At 52.8% G+C, this 20527-nt stretch overlaps 1 protein-coding gene across 1 annotated transcript; it reads right to left on the bottom strand.

Annotated features, from left to right (window-relative positions):
• Positions 1–1783: 1783 nt before the first annotated feature.
• On the bottom strand, positions 1784–15487 carry NPR1 (natriuretic peptide receptor 1). The gene is made up of 22 exons (XM_027975457.3): positions 14356–15487; positions 13481–13680; positions 12928–13041; positions 12384–12519; positions 11946–12037; positions 11216–11351; positions 10729–10813; positions 9726–9846; positions 9062–9136; positions 8827–8904; positions 8315–8419; positions 7992–8063; positions 7728–7884; positions 7296–7451; positions 6888–7056; positions 5786–5932; positions 5577–5700; positions 5356–5424; positions 4711–4885; positions 4394–4492; positions 2910–3001; positions 1784–2757 (listed from the first exon to the last, which is right to left on the bottom strand). The coding sequence occupies exons 1-22, from the start codon at positions 15065–15067 to the stop codon at positions 2695–2697; spliced, it is 3177 nt and encodes a 1058-aa protein (XP_027831258.1). The 5' UTR covers positions 15068–15487; the 3' UTR covers positions 1784–2694.
• Positions 15488–20527: the final 5040 nt, after the last annotated feature.

Raw genomic sequence — 20527 nt, 5'->3', positions numbered from 1 at the left:
GGCTTCGGGGGCCTAACTGCGGAAGGAAATCTCCTCAGTTCCAGTGAAAGTTCTCGAGCTACTGAAGTCATCGACTCCCTTGGCCTGTCTTCACACCCACTCCCCCAGCCCCCTCCCCTCCAAGTGCCCGCAGCGGAGCCAGGCTGCCCCGGAAGGATCTGACCGGCAATTTCCTACAATTGTCTGACTGGGGCTCCTCAGTCTATCAGCTCCCCGCTTCCTTCCCCACCTCATCTCTTGCAGTCTCCCCTCCCCAAAGTCTCCCCTCCTGGATATCCCAACCTCCACCCTGACCTGACTTCTTAGGCCCACAGTTCTCTTTAGCATTTCCTCTCTCTTCTGGGATTGTCACTACCCTGGGGGAGGTGGAATGCGGGTTTGGGAGTCAACATGGCCACCAGGGCCCATCAGGAAGTTGGATGTGCTGCCGTGTTACCAAGGCAACCACCCTTCTGTGTTAGGCCTTCCCAGAGCTATTTGTCCCCAGCTGTGGAGGGTGAGGACTTGACTGTGTTAGGTCCCTCTCCCAATAAATCAAATCTGACTGAGGCCAAAAAGGGTGGGCAGGGAGCACAGGATGTCTAGAAGACTCATTAGACAAAGGGAGGACAATTTATCCTTTCTTCAGCGACTTGTGTATCAAGGAGCGCTGTCCCCAAGGCAGACCTCCAAGCTCTCCCTGGACCATCCTGACCTCCAGTGCCGCTGGGCGTGGCCTCCAGGAAGAGGCTTGCAGAGGTCGGAGGAGGGGCCTGTCTGCACTTGATGGATGGTACTGAAGAAATGTCTGGCACTTTCTTTCCCCATGGGGGAGGTGAAACTGCAGCCACCTCTCCCCCGCATTCACATTCCTGCCTGCCTGCTCAGGAAGGGGGTGGGGTGGGTGGCCGGAGCAGGGAAAGGAGGGCCCTTAGCCCCACTGAGAGTTGTAAACTATCACTCACATTTGCCTACAGTCAGGGAACTGTGGATGGGCAGGTGGACAATTCCCACATTTCAACTGAGGTAAAAGGGGATCCCTATGTTCCCACCCCACCCTCGTTCTTGGCTCCCAGACCGCCTGGGGCAGGTGCCAGGACTGCCCATTCAGTCTGCACTCATTATATTCCTACTGTATGCTGGGCATTGGGTAATAGAGCAAATAAATAAAGGTCTCAAAGTGTAGTCCACAGATTCTGTGAGTCCCCAAGATCCTTTCAGGGATGTTGCTCAGACAGTTCAGTCATGTCCAACTCTTTGCAACCCCATGGACTGTAGCCTGCTTGGCTCTTCTGTCCATGGAATTCTCCAGGCAAGAATACTGGAGTGGGTTGCCATTTCCTTCTCCATTTCAGGGGATGGATGAGGTCAAAAAGAGTTTCATGGGAATTCTCTGACAGTGCAGTGGTTAGGACTTGGTGTTTTCACTGCTGTGGCTTGGGTTCAATCCCTAGTCGAGGGAGTAGGATCCTGCAAACGGTGCAGCATTGCCAAAAAAAAAAAAAAAAAGTTTTTTTCCCCATAATCCTACTAATTATATATTATTTTACCTTTTTTGGCTGCACTGAGCAGCACACAGAATCTTAGTTCCCTGACCAGGGATGAAACCTGTGCCCCTGCATCAAGAGCGTGGAGTCTTAACCACTGGATTTCCAGGGAAGTTTTTTATTTACTTTATTGACTGTGTTGTTATGTGCACTGATAAGGCTGGTGTCTTAGCATAAAGCAAGGCAGTCGTTGTAATCTTCAAAAAAAAAAAAAAAGCCAGTTTCTCTCAAAATGTCTTTGATAAAGCAGTAAAAAATTAACATGTGATGGGTTTATTAAAGTTATTTTAAATGAGTTAATAAAGACTTGTTTTAATTTCTAATACAGAATATATCAATAGATATAACCCACATAAAAGCTCTTTGGGGCCCTCAGTAGTTCTTAAGGGTATAAACAGATCCTGAGACCAACAGAGTCAGCACTGCTGGGGTCACTCATAGGCTGTTACACTGGTTCCTCAAAGTTGAAGGGAACTTTCTCACATATTAAATTGCCAGCTTGGGAAACGTCTTATTTAAAGCTGAGGGTAGAGAATATGGTTGTGTTTCCTGGCAACCCTGGCTCGAGAAAAGACACTGTCACTGGAATAAAGATTTTAATGGTCTCCACTCACAGGAGAAGCAAGGCATGCAAGCCCGCAGCCCTCTGTACTTCCCTTTCTCCCCTATGTGCTGAATGTCTTGTGTTGGGTCATGGGGGATTCGGGGTGTTTGTGGCCCATGTGGGCTAGGCCCAGATGTGGGCTTCTCCCAGCCTAGATTCCTCTTTAGTCCCTTCTCCTATTCCCACTCAGGGGGCTCTTCCCACCTCTCCCATAATAGTCACAGTGGGCACAGGGAGGGGCAGGAGGATTCAGGAATCCATATCCCAACCTGGCCTGGCCTGGGATAGGGTAGAGAGTGAGTGTGTGTGCCTACGTGTGTGTGTGCGTGTGTGTTCCCTGGGCATGACTGTGAGTTTTGGTCCCGTCCTGTGGGCTCCAAGTTCTCCCCATACCAGTCCTCTTTCAGAGGTAGTATCTGGTGTCTCCACTGGGGTCAGCACATCTGAGCTATTCAAGCCACTTCTTTGGCAATGTGGGGTTGCTGTGGACGGGCTGATGCTGGCATCTCTCTGTCATCTCCAGCCCAGGGAAGGGGGGAGTGGAAGGCCGGGAGGGGACCCAGGTCAGCCTCGGGTGCTACTCCCTCGCTCCCCCAGGAGCCAGTAGGTCCGAACTTTGCCTTTGCCCTGAAGGAAAAAAGAGGACATTGGGGTGCGGAGTGATACATCCACTTTCCCAAATGATGGGAATGGGGATGGTTGCTTGAGAAGGGGCCTGGGGGAAGGTGAGCCCTGCAGGGACCTCAAGGGGTCGTGAGGGCAGGGACTTTCTTTTCTACCTTCATTTCTACATCCCCTCGAAGCTCCAGCTCGAAACCACCAAACTCCTCCAGGACAGCCTTGGTTTCAGAAGATAAGTGGATCTTCAGGGCTGGGTAGAAGGGAGGAGAAGGGAGACGAGAGATGCAAGAGTTGGGAGCAGGAGACTGGGGGCCGTGGGGCTAGAAAGATGCTCTCCCACCTTCCTTTAGCCCTGAAAGCCTCCCAATTCAGAGTCCCACCCACTCCACATGGTGTCTGACCACACAGGGCTTGCCCTAAGAATTCCAGAGCTGTGTTATGATAGCCACTAGCCACATAACACCATGACAGCCACTAGTCACATGTGGCTGTTTAAATTGTAATTAAAATGAAATACAGTTAAAATGCAATAAACAAATAAAATACAATGCCTCAGAGGCTACCATACTGGACAACACAGCTTATAGTAGAGTGTAGAGGTCAAGGGCTCAGACACTGGAGCCTGTGCTGCCTAGCACGAACCCGAGCTTGGACACTCGGCTAGGGAAGTAATATTCACTCTCTGTGCCTCATTTTCCTTGTCTACAAAATGCTGAGAGTGACAGGACCCATCTCAAAGTTTTCCCATGTGGATTAAACTTAGTGATTCATAGAGTATTTCAAAAGAATCTGGCACTTAGGAGGCACTGTACAATTGGTTGCTATCATCGTTTTTTAACTCAGTACCCTCATATTAGAGTTGAGGGAGCCCAGGCCTTGGAGGGGAGATTTGCGCAGGCTGCTGAGGTCAGGCCCAGGCCTCCTGACTACTGTTCCCCGCAGCCCTTCCTTGACTCCCTAGCAAACTGTAGTCTAGGTCATCTTAGTATTCCAGGGCCTGGTATTCAGTAGTTGCTCAATAAATGGTGAATTGAATTGTGTTGACTACAGCAGGAAGCAGATCAACAGGAAGGAAGCCTAAGGGAAGAGCTGGGAGCAAGCATTTATCAGGTACCCATTGTGTTCCGGGGGTTGTGCTGTGTTTTTTTATAACCCCAAGACATCATCATTTTAAAGATAAACAGCTGAAGCTCAGACAAGCTGAACAACAATTACGTGCTAGTCATGTTATATGACTTTCTCAAATAACTCTTCTGAGGTAGATGTTTAATTCTCATTTTCCAGATAAGGAAAACAGGGGTTCAGGGAGGTGTAGCAAGTTGACATGAAACATCAGTTGTAGAACTGAGATTCACACCAAGTGGAATGCTCTGAAGCCCTCTTAACCACACCCAAGAGGGCCCTAAAGGTAAGATTCCTGCTGGAAACTGTCAGAGGTTAGTCTGGAAAGACTTCAGTCATTTGGCAAAGGGGGCAGCTGGGACCTGCGTCTCTGATTAGACTCAAGGTGACCTGGCCAGGTTGAACCCTTATGAGAAGGCAACTCGGGAAGAGAGAGAACAGGGAGTAGAAGGCATCAGCCGCCAGGCGGGCAACGACAGCTCCCCTGCCCTCCCTGCCCCACCCAGGGGACCCAGAGTACCTTCCCCATTAGACTCCATTCGTGAGGCAGTGTTGACTGTGTCCCCAAAGAGACAGTACCGGGGCATCTTCAGCCCCACCACGCCGGCACACACGGGTCCTGAGGGAGAGGAAGCGCACCAGTTCAGGGGAGTAGGTGGGAGGAATGGAGGGTGACCTGGGTGAGGCTAGGGTAGGGTGCCCCAGGAGAGGCAGCAGGTGGGATCTGCGGTCGGTGGGAGCCCAGGGGTGTGTGTGGGGGAAGGTGTAGGTGTATGCGCGTGTGTAGGGAGAGCTGGAGAGAGCTAGGGCTGGTCTCCCATCTTTCGGCGGCCTCACCCGTGTGGATGCCGATGCGCAGGCGCAGCTGCTCCTGGGGCCGGTGGCGGATGCGGAAGGAGCGGACCGCGTCCAGCAGCGCCAGGGCCATGCGGGCCACCTCGCGGGCGTGCAGCCTCCCGTTCCGCACCGGGAGCCCGGACACCACCATGTAGGCGTCACCGATGGTCTCCACCTGTGAGGGTCGTGAGAGAGTGCAGGACCTGAGGGCTCCAACTTTCTCTTTCCAGTGTGGGCCGTCACCCAGAGGGCACTGTCTTCTAGTCCACCCTCTACCAGCCGTTGTGTTTGCCAGGTTTTTCTGGCGGTTCCTGGGTCTCCCCGTGACACCTCCTCGTGAGACTGTCTTTGCCCATGTCCCTTGGTCTTCTTTCTCTCTCCTTTTTTTTTTCCAGTTCTACCTGTTTATTGCTACCAACCCATCTCCCGCCACCCCCCCTCATGCGCGCATGCTCAGTCATGTGACCCCATGGACTGCAGCCCACCAGGCTCCTCTGTCCATGGACTTCTCCAGGCAAGAATACTAGAGTGGGTTGCCATTTCCCTCTTCAGGGTAGTCTTCTCTCTTAAGGCTCTATGTCATTCTACCCTTCACTTTTCTGTAACCCTGTCCACAACTGTCTGTCCCTTCCCATCTTTACTCACCTTGTATACGTCAAAATTGTCTATGACAGCATCAAAGCAAGTGTACAGGTCGTTGAGCAGGGTCACCACCTGGAAGAAAAGAGAATCCACGAGGGGTGAGGCATAAGGGACCCCACCTGGGCTCAGGTGGAAAATGTAGACCCAGAAGGCAGACCTGTGAGATGGAGATGAGAAGCCAGCACACCTGGCTGCTCTCACATCTGTAGCTGTGCCTGACTCACCTGCATGGGCGTGCTCTCTGCTGATAGGGCTGTGAAACCCACGATGTCACTGAAGTAGATGGTGACGCTGTCAAAGGCTTCGGCCTGGACCGTCTCCCCACGCTTTAGCTGCTCAGCCACTGAGCTGAGGGGTCAGGGACAGGGGCAGGATCAGAAGATGAGCCGGGCCCAGGGCAGGGCTGATGGGGGCACCAAGTACGGGCACTCACTGAGGCAGAATCTGGTAGAGCAGGGCCTCGGCCTTGCGCTTCTCCTCCAGGTAGGCCTGGGTCCGCTCCTCCACCAGCTCCTCCAGGTTGTTGGCGTACTGCTCCATGCGTGACAGCAGGTTGTCCAGGATGTTGCTGCTGTTCTCCCTGGGGAGGGGGGTAGTAGAGGGGGTGGTGATGAGAGGGGAGCAGCATGCCCAACCCTGCAGTGCCCACCCCAGGCTCTCACCCTACCCAGACTTAAGTTAGCTTATACCGCAGCAGAGTCCCTGGAGACGTTTAAGGTTGGAGGGCACAGCAGGATGGGAGTGCAGGGGAAGAGGGTAGGAAGAAAGTCCAACTCAGCCCTGAGTCCCCCACGGTCAAATCTGAAGCTTCAGATGTATTGGCTCTTTTGCTCATTTTGTTGAACACAAGTAGGCTAGAAGGAGGTGGAGGAGATAGAGGGCATCCCAGGTGGTGCTAGTGATAAAGAACCTCTGTGCTAATGCAGGAGACCCAGGAGATGAGGGTTCGATCCCTGGGTCGGGAAGATGCCCTGGAGGAGGGCATGGCAACCCACTCCAGTATTCTTGCCTAGGAAATCCCATGGACCGAGGAGCCTGGCAGGCTGTATAGTCCATAGTGTCTCAAAGAGTCAGACACGACTGAAGTGACTTAGCACACATGCACACAGAGGAGGTAGAGAGGAACAGGGATCAATTGAGAAGAGAGTGAGGGCACAGACTAGCTAAGGGGTGTGCCTGGCAGAACTGGCCCCCATAGAGCACACTGGGAAAGGGGATCAAAGGACGGGTGGGAGGTCCCAGAGGGGACAGAGAGGCAAAGGGAGGAGGTGGAAGGCCATTTACTCTGCTTACCAGTGAAGACTGTGGAGAAGGGGCCAGGGAGGAGACTGGTATGAAAAGTGGGTGGCTGTGGGGACAACAGGGTCCTCCAGTATTCACAAAGGGGGCTGCGGGACTGTGGTGGGCTGGAGCAGGCTATGTCTGGGGGGCTGTGCGTGGGCTCTGCCACCACAGGGATAAGACTTAAGCGTGGGATACATGGTGGCTGCTGTGGGTGGAGGAGGCTGGGACAGCCCAGGGCTAACGCCAGCAACCTGTTAAATTTTCGCAACATCAGGCGGATCTGCTGGAAGGGCGGCCGCTCCTGTGGGTCCTCGGCCCAGCAGCGCTGCATCAACTGCCCCAGTTCCTCCAGGTGACTCTGCAGGACCAGGGAGGGCCGGAAGGGGGGCTGCTCGCCCCGAGTCACACGCTCGATGATCTCTGTGTGGTGGGGGAGAGAGGGTGAGAGATAGGTACAGCCAGGGGCCTGTTGAGTAACGAGGTGGGGAAGCCCAGGACCAGGGCAAGGGCCAGGGAAGCCTCACAGGGACCTGAGCCAACGGTGCTCAGGGTCACTGGCCACAGTGGGGGAGAATGGGGCAGCGTTTCCAGGGTTCCCTCTCTCTGGAGCTAGGCTCAGTGGAGTGTGGCGGCATTAGGGGAAAGTGTGGTCCTCTCACCTTTGGGACTGAGGTCCAAACCTTCCACGTGGAAGGCGCCGCTCCTCAAGGCAATCTCCTGAAGGATGATCCCAAAGCTGTACACATCACCAGCCTGGGAACCCCGGGCAGGGGGCGAGGCCATTCGCAGGAGCTCAGGGGCTGTCCACAACTTTTCTGTGGGTCAGAGGTCAGGAGTCACAGGGTGAAGGGCCCAAAGCTAAGGGGTGACGGGAAACAAGGATGTGGCTGGGCTGATCTGGAGACAAAACAGGGGGTGCTAGAGCTAGAAGGGGCTTGAGATGACTTCATCTGACTCAGCTTTCTACTGATAATGAATTGAACTGGGAGTCAGGAAAGGTGGACCCGAGCCCATCATAGGCCAGGGCATCAGTCTCCCCATTGGGTTGTGCTTGCCGTAGGGGTTAAGGGTCAGAGTCATGTGGGGCTCACTGGCATAGAGGGTGTGTCCTTGCTCTGGCTCTGGATCCCTGAAGCTCTCCAGCCCGTAGTCAGTGATCTTGAGCACAAAGCGCCCGTCTACCACGCAGTTGGATGACTTGAGGTTCCCATGGGAGCAAATGGCTCCATTGTGTAAGAACAGCATACCCTGAGAAGTTCCGGGAGGCAGGGGTCTGAGTGGGACCTCCAACCAGGGCCAGAGAAGAGGCCTGCCTGGCCCCTCGCCCCACACCCAGTGTGCTCTACCCGACCTACCTTGACAATGTCATTGGTGAGCGAGTACCGGAACATCCAGTCCAGGGTGATGCTCTCATTCTCCAGGATGTCCTGCAGGGCAGTGAGAGTCAGCCCTGTACCCTGCACGCGCCCCCAGGAGGAGGAGTGCAGGGGTCCCGCTGACATAAACTGGCAGAACGGAACAAAGCTTCTATTTACTCTAGTGCCACCATCCTCCCCCACTTCCATTTTACAGATGGGGAAAATAAAGGTCAGAAAAAGGAGAGGCTTGCCCTTATGGTCAGTCAAGGGCGGACTCAGGGCTGGACCCAGGTCCCCTGACATTCCCTTGTCACCCTTACCTGGAGGCTCCCACGGGGACAGTACTCTGTGAGGATACAGATGTTGGGGGGATCAGTGCAGGCTCCCACAAACCTGGTCAAGTGTTCATTTTGTACATCCCGCATCTGCAGGTGAGAGCCAGCATCAGAGCCTGGCAAAGACCTCACTCCTCACCAAATTGCCCCTACCCTCAGGGAACCCTCACTCTTCCTAAATCCCTATGTATTCTCTCCAGACATTCTGTGAGCTTCCCGTGATTCTCACCCACTCCTGTTCAAAAGAACCTGTCCCCAGAATCTGCTCCCTCCTCCCTCTGCTTCCTAAGACCATCCAGCGGAGCCCCTAGGAAATCTCCAGGAGCCCTTCTCCCATCTGTGATTCTACTCACAAAGTGCAAGGGCCCCTCCCACGGCTCTAGGGCCCACCCTTTCCTAGGATACTCTGAGGTCCCTCCATGCTGCTTCTGTGGGCCAACCTCCCCGTATCCCCAGATTCTTCCCCAGGCCACTGCCTCCCTCCCTCCGCACATTACATGCTTCAGCTCAAACAGGACTTCCCGTGTCAGCTCAATGCGTTTCCGGTTCACACGTTTCACAGCCACGAGGTTGCCCTGAGCAAGGAGTGGAGGTGGTCACTGTGAGGAAAGAGCCCAGCACTGGGAACCCCACCGCTCTGACAGCCCACCGCTGCCCTAAGACTCTCCCCAGTCCTTCATCAGAGCATAGCCCTGCCCGATCTGGACGACCAGTGGTCTTACCCAGACTTACCTTATAATACGCTGTCTTGGCAAAGATTTGCAATTGGCCCTCTGTGGTCAGTAGGGAGCCATAATTGGAGCCTCTCTGAAGGGGTGGAGTGCAGGAGGGATGGTCAGCCAGGGGGCCTAGTTCTCCATCCTGGCCATCTGAGCGCTGCTCTTCACTGCCCTGCCTTATCTTTGTGTCACCCTGCCTCGTCCTGTCACCCTACGTCAATGTGGGGAATTTCAGCTCATCCTGAAATCCTTTCCTCATTTATTCACTTTTTAGAAAACAAAATGTATTGGAGTGTAGTTGCGTTACAGTGTTACGTCGGTCTCTGCAGCACAGCAAAGTGAATCAAATGTAGGTACGCATCTCTCCCTTCTTTTTTAGATTTCTTTCCCATTTAGGTCTCCACAGAGCATTGACTAGAAGTTCCCTGTGTTAGACAGGAGGTTCTCATTATTTACTTAAAAAAAAAAAAGTACTTTCACATATGCTATCACTGACCTGTGAGGGAGGCTCTGTGGATGTAATCATTATCTGAGATGGTCTCAGAGAGGGTATGTGACTTGCCCAAGGTCACATAGCAAGTGAAGGCAGAGCTGGGACGAGAACCTTGCTCTCTACCCTAACTCGTCAGTTGCTGCCCCCAGCTCAGCCCCCTTCGCCCCAGTAGTGGAGCTCTTACCCCGCTCAGGGTCAGCCGGCTGCCTGCACTCCGCAGATGCCTCTCCAGGCTACTGGGCTGCAGGTCCTCCCAGCGCACACGCCACAGCTCTGAGGCCAGTTCCTTCTCCAGCTGCATCTTCCTGGGGCACGAAACCTGCACCTGAGCCCACGTCTGAGCCCCTGACCCAGGGCGGGGGTACTCAGCAGCCCCTCCTCAGAGCCCTGGGATCTCTGCAGGAGCTGAGAGATGGGTGGGGCAGTTACAGCCTCTCGGCTCCGAGTCAGGAGGCTTGGGTGAAACTCTGCCTCACTGGGGACCTTGAGCTAGTCATTTCATTTCTCTGAGTCTCATATTCACGTCTAAATGTCCTCATGTGGAAACTGGGGATCTTGACGTTTACTTCAAAGCATTGTTATAAGAGTGAAAAGAAAGGTGTGTGGAAGTGCCTGGCACACAATTTATGCTCAGCCAGCCCTGATTTTCTTCTCTCCCTCCTTGTTTCCCTCTGTCATCAACTTTTCCTGCACCTGTCAGCCTCCCACCAGAAGGCTGGAGTGAGTCTTCCTTATCTCTCTCCTCTGCTCTGGGTTCAGCCCCTGGTACATGGCCGACCCATCATCCTTGCTCAGCTGATATGGGTCCAACACATTGCTTCCCATCTGGTCTGTACAAACAGGGAGGGAGGATAGACCAGCCTCAGCCCAGAACCCACATCCTATGATGCTCCAACAGATCTGCTCCTTCTTGGATCTCCCAGATTCCCCTTGACCACTCCTATCTCTGGTCCCTCCTTAAGTCTCCTGCATTGGCAGGAGGGTTCTTACCACTAGCACCACCTGGGAAGCCCTTTCCCCTCCTTCTTCGTTCTAGCGCTTTTAAGTCTCTTTTCTCCCCCATCTCCCTGGGCCTTGCTATGCTGTCCCTACACCCCTCCCTCTCCACTCTGGGTCCCTGCCACTTCCTCTCCTACTGGTTCTCCGGGCCTTCCAGCCTCAGTCACCACCCTCATCCCCAGGCTCACCTGTATATGAAGAAGGAGATGATCAGGATGCTGAGAAGGGAGAGGCTCCCCACCAAAGCCAGCACCTCCAGGGTGGAGAAGTGGTCTACAGAGGAGCACCGAGTTGCAGCAAGAGAGATGTGAGATAGACATTGGACAGGAGAAAGAAGAACTTTTATATATATATATATACATATATGTATATATATATATATATATTTTTTTTTTTGTTACACTGCATGGCGTGCAGGCTCCTCTCCTGACTGGGATTTGAACCCATGCCTAAAGTGGAAGCATGGAGTCCTAATCACTGGACTGCCAGGGAAGTCCCAGCACTTTTTAATATTTAATCATTGAACTCAGATGGTGGACGAAGGGACAGAAAAGGCAGGCAGAGTTTCTGCGGGAAACCCTCAGTGCCAGAGAGCAGCACCTATTCGACTCCCTGAACAGGAAGCATGCAGTGTCTCCAGAATGGAGACCAGGAAGGCAAGGGGCAGTCAGTCACCTTGGTTGCAGGCTGGGTCCTCGTTGTCAAAGCCACACTTGGGGACATCGGGAGGTGGATACCCCAGGGGCCAGTTCAGTTTGCACCCTGACATGGTCACCAGTTCTTGGGAAGTCCCATTGAAGTTCAGAACAACCTGTGCGGGGGCAGGAGTGGTGGGTGGGCAAGGGGCCTTGGTGAGGCCTGCTGTCCAGGGTAGCAGTCCTCCCCCTCACTTACCCCGTCTCTGCTGCCAGAGACTGCGTCTGCACTGTCAACAGCTCACTGAACCCCTGGCATGACTGGATACAGAGATCCTGATACCCACGCCCCATGTTATCAGAATGGACAAACTTGAAAGTGACTTAAGGGTTTTATATTCTATGTAGAATCACAGGCCCACACTCAGGAAGTTTGTAATCTGGGATTGAAGCACCCAGAAAATAGAAAAAGGCAGTGTTTTCAGTCCACATTCCCAGGCCTAAACCATATACTCTTCCTTCTGAATATAGTCTGTCTCTGCTGGAAGGGGATCCTGCCTACCTTCAGAGACGGGGCTTGCTGAGGGCAGGGCTGTGATCCCTTCTTACACATGGGGCTCCCCAAGGACAACACCTGAATCCCTATCATTCTGGTTGTTCCTCCAGATTGGCTGGAATGCTTTTATCCAGGGTTCGCTCTTATGCAGGGAGGTGGGAAGGTGAGATGTCACTCCCAGTTGGCACTGCCTTCTTGGGGGGCACAACCTTACCCTGAAGGCGCCAGTGTCAGGATCCATATCCCAGAGGGAGAAGTCGGTCTCCCGGTCTCCATTGCTGTCCATTGTCAGGTATCCTGTCACACCTGGGGGTATGGAGGATGATGGCTGTGTTTTGAGAGTGGAAGTTCAGGGACTCCAGACCTCATCTCCATCTTTTGATCTGGTCTGTCTTGCCCTCCGAATATATATATGTATATATATATATAATAAAAGAGACAGACGTGTCATCAGCAGGAATGATTAGTGTTGGGCACTTAAGAAGACTTCTTGATGACTCTAGGGAGATGGGGAAGAAAGCCTAAAGGCAGCTTGGAGGAGAGGAAGAGACGTGTGTGTAAGTGACTACCTGCACTGCAGGCCTAGAGGCTTCCTGTTGCCTCCTGCCTGGGGCCCCAGGGTAGCCTATTCCTGCCACCTGCAGTCCCTGACCTTGGAAGCTTCGGTTCCACATCCGCTGAGTGATGCCCTCCCCATCGGTGACAGCTCCCCCGTGTGCTAGAGTCTCCGTCACCGCCTGGATGTAGAGCAGGAGCCCATCGTGGAAGGACGCTGGGATGGTGTTCACCTGCAGGGGCAGGTAGAGCTGGGCTGGTGGGGGAAGTATGAGGGGTGCAGAGTGGGGTGATGTGGGGCAGGGAATGGGAGGTAATGGGAACTTGGAAGAGGATGGGCGAAAACAACCTCACCCATGTATGGACAGAGAGATTTCACTACTTAGAAGACACATCTGTGTACACCTGCTAGGCACATGGGGCAGGACATATCAGCCTCATTTTGCTGATACAGATTTGAGGTTCAGAGGTTGAACAATCGTCAGGGCCGCCCACCATCATCAGGAGAGACAAGGGAGCAAAGGGAAGGGAGAGAAGGGCAGGCCTGGGAAGAGGAGGGAGGCTGAGAAAGCAGGGCAGAGACCAGCAGAGGGCTGTGGAGTGGAGATTCGGGGCCCACATCACCCAGGACCCCCTCCTACCAGGCCATCCTCCATGGTGAAGTTGAACTGCTCAAGGGCCAAGCGTTTTAGCTTCTGTAGGAATTCCAAGTACTCGGGATTATCCGGCTCTTTATATGTAATGATTTTGGCAGCCTAAAGAGGAGTCAGGGGAGAGGGGAGAGCAGGTTGGATGCTGACTCTGGTCCTCCCTGTACCCTGAGTGCCCACCTCCCAGAGTGGCACCTCTGCTTAGCTCAAGGTCAGATTGGACCTCATTTCCTGCATGAGGTGCTGCCTGCATCAAAGCAGGGAATGAACTGGGATGGCATTTCTAAGTCCTGATGGTCGTCGGGATGTGAACATTATCCCGCCTCAATGGCATTCTCTCATATTTTTAGCCTCCTAGTTCTGAAGTCCTCCGACCCTCTATGTACCTCTGGCCCCAGCCCCCTGCCCTTCTGTCACCTAACTCCCTACGAGAATCAATAATTTCTTTTCTGGAATCCTTTCAGACACTGAGGCACCCAGGACCCGGAAAAGATGTGCAGCAACCCAGAGCCCCACGGCTTGGGCTTCCAAGCTGGACCCTCACCCGAAAGGCCTGGTGGGCACTGACATCCTGCCCATCTCCTCTCTCCCAGGGCCTGCGGGGAGCAAGGCCGTGTGCACCTTGCAGGCTTTGCCCAAAGAGGTCCAGGTGGAAGAAAACATAGTCGTCCCCACTCAGGCCAGCTTCCAGGGCCAGAAGCATGAGGGCTCTGAAGGTATCCGGCGAGCTGCAGATGTAGATAACTGGGGAGAGAGAGAAGCCAGGGAAGCCAGGGTGTCAGGGAGTGGAGGAGAAACTGAAGCTGGCGGGCCCAGGGGAGGAAGTTCAGAGACCCTGCGGTGGAACTCTGGGCTCAGTCTAGGCTAAGCAGGAGAAAGCCGAGGGAGAAGGTGGTGGGAGGGGGAGGAGGAAGGAGGCCAGATAGGGAGAGCAGGAATGGTGGAGCTGAAGGTGGGGAAGGTGAGGTGTGGGGCAGGGAGAGCAGAGGAGGGCCAGCTGGAGGGGGGACGGGAAGAGGAGAGGGCATATGGGAGCTCCGGGAGGAGAAGCTGGAGCAGGGAAGGAGGCTGCTGGGAAAAGACGGAAAATGGGGAGAAAAAGAGGGCTAGGAATTAAGCCGGGGCCCCACTAAGTGTCAGGGTGGTAGGTGGAGGCCTTTTTTACCTCTGTTAACTCCGGAGGAATGGTGGGAAGGAGGCGAGGGAGTAGGGAGGTGAGAATACAGGCGAGGTTAGGAAGAAGAGAGGGGCCATGGAGAAAGACAGGGAAATAGAAACTCAGAGGTGGACAGGGCGGAGGAGGCCGAGGCAGGAATGAAGGGCCCAGAGGAGGAGACATTTGGTGCCGACAGGAGAGAGGTCAAGTCCCGGGGAAGGCCCGGAGGCAAAGCGGCCAGGCGGGTGTGCCCTGCCTCTCACCTCGGCCTTTACGCCGCACGGTGCGCAGCAGCATGGTGTAGTGGTCGCGGTCTCCCTCGGCGAATTCCAGGTGGTCCACCGTGATGTTGAGGCGGTCGCGAACCCGCATGTACAGCCCCTCCACCACGAAGAAGCAGGGCTGGTCGTCACCCGGCTGGTAGGCGTAGAGCACGAGCGCCTGGCGCTCCCAGCCCAGCCGTCGGTGCAGCGCCGCCACGAAGTCGCCCAGCTTGGCGTGGCTGGGTCCCGCGCGGGTGGTCAGCGCGTACTCTTCCTTGGCTCCGAAGCCCACGGCTGGGGCGCCGGCGGTCAGCAGCGGCACCCGCCAGTGCGCGGTGAAGCGGCCCACGGGGGCGGCGGCGTACACGCAGCCAGGGCCCAGGAACACCGCGGGGCTGTGCTCCCACTTGAGGTCCACGGCGGCCAGGGGCGCGGCGGTGTCGGAGCAGACGCCCAGCGCGCTCTCACTGCTGCCCAGCACCGTGCGGACTGTCCAGCCCGGCAGCAGGTCCGGCCGCGCCTTCACCCGGGCCAGGGCCAGCTCCACCGCCGGTCCCACGCGCGCCCAAGACCACGGGTACGAGGTGTTGGTCAGAGGCAGCACCACGGCCACCGTCAGGTTGCCAGCGTAGCTGCCCGGGAGCAGCAGCAACGGCGGCAGGAGCAGAAGCAGGCGCAGGCGGGCGCCGGAGGGGCGCCCCGGGCGCGGCATGGCCTCAGCGGGCACCGTGGTGGGCGAGCGCTCTCACCATGGCCTCAAGCGTCCACTCCGGCTGAGCGGCCGGTACTGGGCACCGGGAGCGCCCCTGTGGGAGGGAGGAGGGGCGGAGCGGGGGCGCTCACCCCGGAGCACGCTGCCCCCTCTAGCTGCGACAGTCCGCGCCGGGAGCGCCAGGGGCGCGCGACCTAGGGGTGTGCCCAGGGCTCTGCGGAGCAGGTGGGTGCGAGGAGAGCGCGGGGGCAGAGAGGACCCGAGTGTGAACCACAGGGTATGTGTGTGTGCGTGTTAGGAGAGAGAAAAAGAGAGCGCGAGCGAGCGCTCGGTGGAGAAGGATGGGAGAGAGGGCGCCAGGGAAGAAAAGGGGAGTGTGAGTGTTTGTATGTGTGCGTGAGCGCTTGGCCCAGGGAGTGTGCCAGAAGGGGCGTCCGGCCGGCCCAAGTCTCCGACAGTCCGGGGGGAACTGGGGAGGACCCAAGCCAAGCTCCGAACCCTCCCTCCCGGCCGCTTCCCCTCCCAGACTCCGAGACCGCAGAACCAAGCCTGGATCTTTAACTCCTTCCTCCCCGCCCCGAAGTCGTGGACTCTCCCGAGCCTCTCAACCCGCGCGGCTTCCTCTAGATCCTCTTCCCGCTTCTCGGCAGGCCAAAAGTGTTTCTCCTCCGAGAAGTGGTACTCGCAGAAGGGGCTCCCTCACGGGGATGCGAAGAACAGAGATGTATGGAAGTAACAGAGTGCCTCTTGCGCCCCACCTTGTCCCTCTCCTCCTACCTGGCTCCGTCTCGGGAAGAAAGAGAGGTGCAGGTTTGGGATCTTAGCCGGAAAAGGTGTGAGTGTTTGGTTGCTGTCAGGTTGTGGGGCAGGAGGGTGACAGTTTTTGGAAAAGAAATTAAAGTAGTTGAATCCAGGGTCCCGTGACCACTCTATCTAGGATGTCACCCACCCCCCGGCTTCCAGACTGAGCGGATTAGTGGAGGAAAAGGACCAGGTGGAAGGACGGAGTTAACTCTTTAGTTCCCAAAAGGCCGTAGGAACGGGAGGGAGAGCTGGTGGGTGGCCGCTGAAACGAAGAGATGTGACCTCAGGGCTGCTACGGGCGTGTGCGTTTTGTCTTAAAGAGGATTATTAAAGTGAGATTTGTCGGGACGGTGGCAGACAGTGTTGGAAATGACAAGCGGAGGCGTATACTGGGGAGTGTTTGGGGGGCCCTTGACGGCTGGGTCAGGGGCAGGACAGCTGTGGAGTCAGTCTGCTCTCTAGTGGCCAGAAGAAGTCACTGGCGGTATCGCGGGCCAACCTCTGAAAACTTCTGCCTCAGTTCAGTTCGGATCAGTCGCTCAGGACCAAAGCTCAGCAAACTTCTGCACTGTAGACTTTCAAAGGACCCACTGCATGTTAAGCACCAACTAGATGCTGAAGGCATAAATATGAAGATTCTCTGTGTGTATATTTGTCCTTGTTGTTGTTCAGTCACTAAGTCATGTCCAAATGTTTGCCACCCCAGGGACTGAAGCACACCAGACTCCTCTGTCCTTCACTATCTCCTGTCCATTGAGTCGGTGATGCTCTCTAACCATCTCATCTTCTGCCACCTCCTTCTCCTTTTGCTTTCAGTCTTTCCCAGCATCAGAGTCTTTTCCAGTGACTAGGCTCTTCACAGCAGGTGGCCAAAGTACTGGAGCTTCAGCTTCAGTCCTTCCAATGAATATTCAGGGTTGATTTCCTTTAGGATTGACTGGCTTGATCTTCTTGGTGTCCAGTGGACTCTCAAGAGTGTTCTCCAGCACCACGGTCTGAAAGCATCAATTCTTCAGCACTCAGCCTTCCTTACGCTCCAACTCTCACATCCATACATGACTATTGGAAAAACCATAACGTTGACTATATGGACCTTTGTTGGCAAAGTAATGTCTGTGCTTTTTAATGTGCTGTCTAGGTTTCATAGCTTTCCTTCCAAGGAGCAAGTGTCTTTTAAATCATGGCTGCAGTCATCGTCTGCAGTGATTTTGGAGCCCAAGAAAATAACATCTGTCCTGTTTCTACTTTTTCCCCTTCTATTTGCCATGATGTGATGGGACCAGATGCCATGATCTTAGTTTTAATCATGTTGAGTTTTAAGCTAACTTTTTCCACTCTTCTCTTTCACCCTCAGCAAGAGGTTCTTTAGCTCCTCTTCACTTCCTGCCATTAGAATGGTAGTATCTGCAAATCTGAGGTTATTGATATTTCTCCTGGCAATCTTGATTCCAACTTGTGATTCTTCCAGCCTGGCATTTCACATGCTGTACTCTGCATAAAAGTTAAATAATCAGAGTGACAATATGCAGCCTTGTTGTACTCCTTTTTCAATTTTGAACTGGTCTTCCCTGTCTGATTCCAACTGTTGCTTCTTAACCTGCATTTAAGTTTCTCAGGAGATAGGTGAGGTGGTCTGGTATTCCCATCTCTTGAAGAATTTTCCACAGTTTATTGTGATCCACACAGTAAAAGGTTTTAGTGTAGTCAATGAAGCCAAAGTAGATGTTTTTCTGGAATTCTGTTGCTTTCTCTATGATCCAATAAATGTTGGCAATTTGATCTTTGGTTCCTCTACCTTTTCTAAATTCAATGTGTACATCTGGAGTTCTCCGTTCACATACTGTGGAAGCCTAGCTTGAAGGATTTTGAGCATAACGTTGCTATCATGTTGCTGTTGCCCCTGCTAAGTCGCTTCAGTTGTGTCTGACTCTGTGCGACCCCATAGACGGCCGCCCACCAGGTTCCCCCATCCCTGGGATTCTCTAGGCAAGAATACTGGAGTGGGTTGCCATTTCCTTCTCCAGTGCAGGAAAGTGAAAAGTGAGAGTGAAGTCGCTCAGCTGTGTCCTACTCTTCACGACCCCATGGACTGCAGCCTACTAGGCTCCTCTGTTCATGGTATTTTCCAGGCAAGAATACTGAGCGCAATTGTATGGTAGTTTGAATATTCTTTGGCATTGGAATGAAAACTGATCTTTTCCAGTCCTGTGGCCACTGTTGAATTTTCCAAATTTGCTGACATCTTGAGTCCAACACTTTAACAGCATCATCTTTTAGGATTTGAAATAGCACAGCTGGAATTCCATCATCTCTACTAGCTTTGTCTGCAGTAATGCTTCCTAAGGCCCACTTGACTTGACACTCCGAGAAGTCCAGCTGTCGGTGAATGAGCACATCATCGTGGTTATCCCAGTCATTAAGACCTTTTTTGTATAGTTCTTCTGCGTATTCTTGCCACCTCTTCATCTCTTCTGCTTCTGTTAGGTCTTTACTGTTTCCGTCCTTCATCATGCCCATCCTTGCATGAAAAGTTGGCTTGATATCTCCAATTTTCTTGAAGAGCTCTAGTCTTTCCCATTCTATTGTTCTGCTCTATTTCTTTGCATTGTTCATTTAAGAAGACCTTCTTATCTCTCCCTGCTATTCTCTGTAACTTTGCATTCAGTTGAGTTTATCTGTCCCTTTGTCCCTTGCTTTTTCGTGTCTCTTCTTTCAGTCATTTATAAAGCCTCCCCAGACAACCACTTTGCTTTCCTGCATTTCTTTTTCTTTGGGATAGTTTTGGTCACGGCCTCAAGTACATGTTACGAACCTCTGTTCATAGTTCTTCAGGCACTCTGTCTATCAGATCTAATCCCTTGAATCTATTCATCACCTCCACTTGATAATCCTAAGGGATTTGATTTAGCTCATACCTGAATGACCTAGTGGTGTTTCCTACTTTCTTCAATTCAAGTCTGAATTTTGCAATAGGGAGCTCATGATCTGAGCCAGTCAGCTCCTGGTCTTGTTTTTGCTGACTGTATAGAACTTCTCCATCTTTGGCTGCAAAGAATATAATCAATCTGATTTTAGTATTGACCATTGGTGATATCCATGTGTAGAGTCATCTCTTGTTTTGTTGGAAAAGGGTGTTTGCTATGACCAGTGTGTTCTTTTGACAAAACTCTGTTAGCTTTTGCCCTGCTTCATTTTGTACTCCAAGGCCGACTGAAAGTGAAAGTATTAGTAGCTCGGTTGTGTCCAACTGTTTATGACCCCGTGGACTGTTATAACGCCCAGCAGGCTCCTCTGTCCATGGAATTCTACAGGCCAGAAAACTGAAGTGGGTAGCCATTCCCTTCTCAAGGGGATCTTCCCCACCCAGGACTCCTGCATTAAGGGCAGATTCTTTACCATATGAGCCACTCTGAAGCCAAACTTACCTGTTATTCCCAGTATCTCTTGAACTCCTACTTTTACATTCCAATTTCCTATGATAAAAAGTACATCTTTTTTGGTGTTAGTTCTAGAAGTTCTTGTAGGTCTTCATAGCACCTGTCAACTTCAGCTTCTTTGGTATCAGTGGTTGGGGCATAGACTTGGATTACCGTGATATTGAATGGTTTGTCTTGGAAACGAACAGACGTCGTTCTGTCGTTTTTGAGGTTGACCCCAAGTACTGCATTTTGAACTCTTCTATTGACTATGAGGGTAACGTACTTCTTTTCTTCTAAGGGATTCTTGCCCACAGTAGTAGATATAATGATCATCTGAATTAAATTTGCCCATTGCCATCCATTTTAGTTCACTGATGCCTAAGATGTCGATGTTCAGTCTTGCTGTCTCCTGCCATCTCGACATCCAGTTTACCTTGATTCATGGAGCTACATTCCAGGTTCCTATGCAATATTGTTCTTTACAGCATCAGACTTCACTTTCACCACCAGACACATCCACAACGGAGTGTTGTTTCCACTTTGGCCCGGTTGCTGCATTCCTTCTGGAGCAATTAGTAATCGCCCTCCACTCTTCCCCAGTAGCATACTAAACACCTTCGACTTAGGAAGCTCATCTTCCAGTGTCATATCTTTTTGCCTATTCATACTGTCCATGAGGTTCTTGCAACAAGAATACTGGAAGGGGTTGCCATTTCCTCCTCCGGTGGACCACATTTTGTCAGAACTCTTCACTATGACCCATCCGTCTTGGGTGGCCCTGCACAGCATGTCTCATAGCTTCACCAAGTTACACAAGCCCCTTCACCACGACAAGCCTGTGATCCATGAAGGGGTTGAAGATGAGAAGTTATTCTGTACAGAGAGAGCAGAATACTGAAGTATGTTTCCTACATATTTAGAAGAATTTTGAATATTGTTATGGTCTAGAGCAAACAGTAGCCCATAGACCAACTTTAGATGGCAGCCATGTTTTATCTCACCTGTTCTCTCTCTCTCTTGGAATTGACCAAGCATGTGAGCAATTAAATCACACATACACACACTTGTGTATGTGTGATTTAATTGGCCCACATTTTTATATCAGCAGGTGGCACATGAATATTTAGACTTCTGACTTGTCTTAAAATATTGGAGAGCTGGTGCATCTCTCTATGAACAATCATCTGAAACCAAGCATCCAATACTTCTTTGAGATGAGTCTAGCATCTCAAAGTCT

Source organism: Ovis aries, chromosome 1, assembly GCF_016772045.2.
Source record: "Ovis aries strain OAR_USU_Benz2616 breed Rambouillet chromosome 1, ARS-UI_Ramb_v3.0, whole genome shotgun sequence".
NCBI classification, from domain to species: Eukaryota; Metazoa; Chordata; class Mammalia; order Artiodactyla; family Bovidae; genus Ovis; species Ovis aries.
The sequence above is the reverse complement of the archived record's forward strand: the minus strand, read 5'-3'. Positions and strand labels throughout refer to the sequence as shown.

Bases quoted from the DNA above. Each gene is read 5' to 3' on its own strand.
- NPR1 (XM_027975457.3), bottom strand. From the start codon at position 15,067: ATGCCGCGCCCGGGGCGCCCCTCCGGCGCCCGCCTGCGCCTGCTTCTG. The intron at 9,847-10,728 runs GTGAGCCTGGGG...TTCGTGCCCCAG, and splicing joins ATCTCCTTCTTCATATACAG to GAAGATGCAGCTGGAGAAGG. The intron at 5,425-5,576 runs GTGAGTCAGGCA...CTTTTCTTCCAG, and splicing joins CAGAGAGCACGCCCATGCAG to GTGGTGACCCTGCTCAACGA.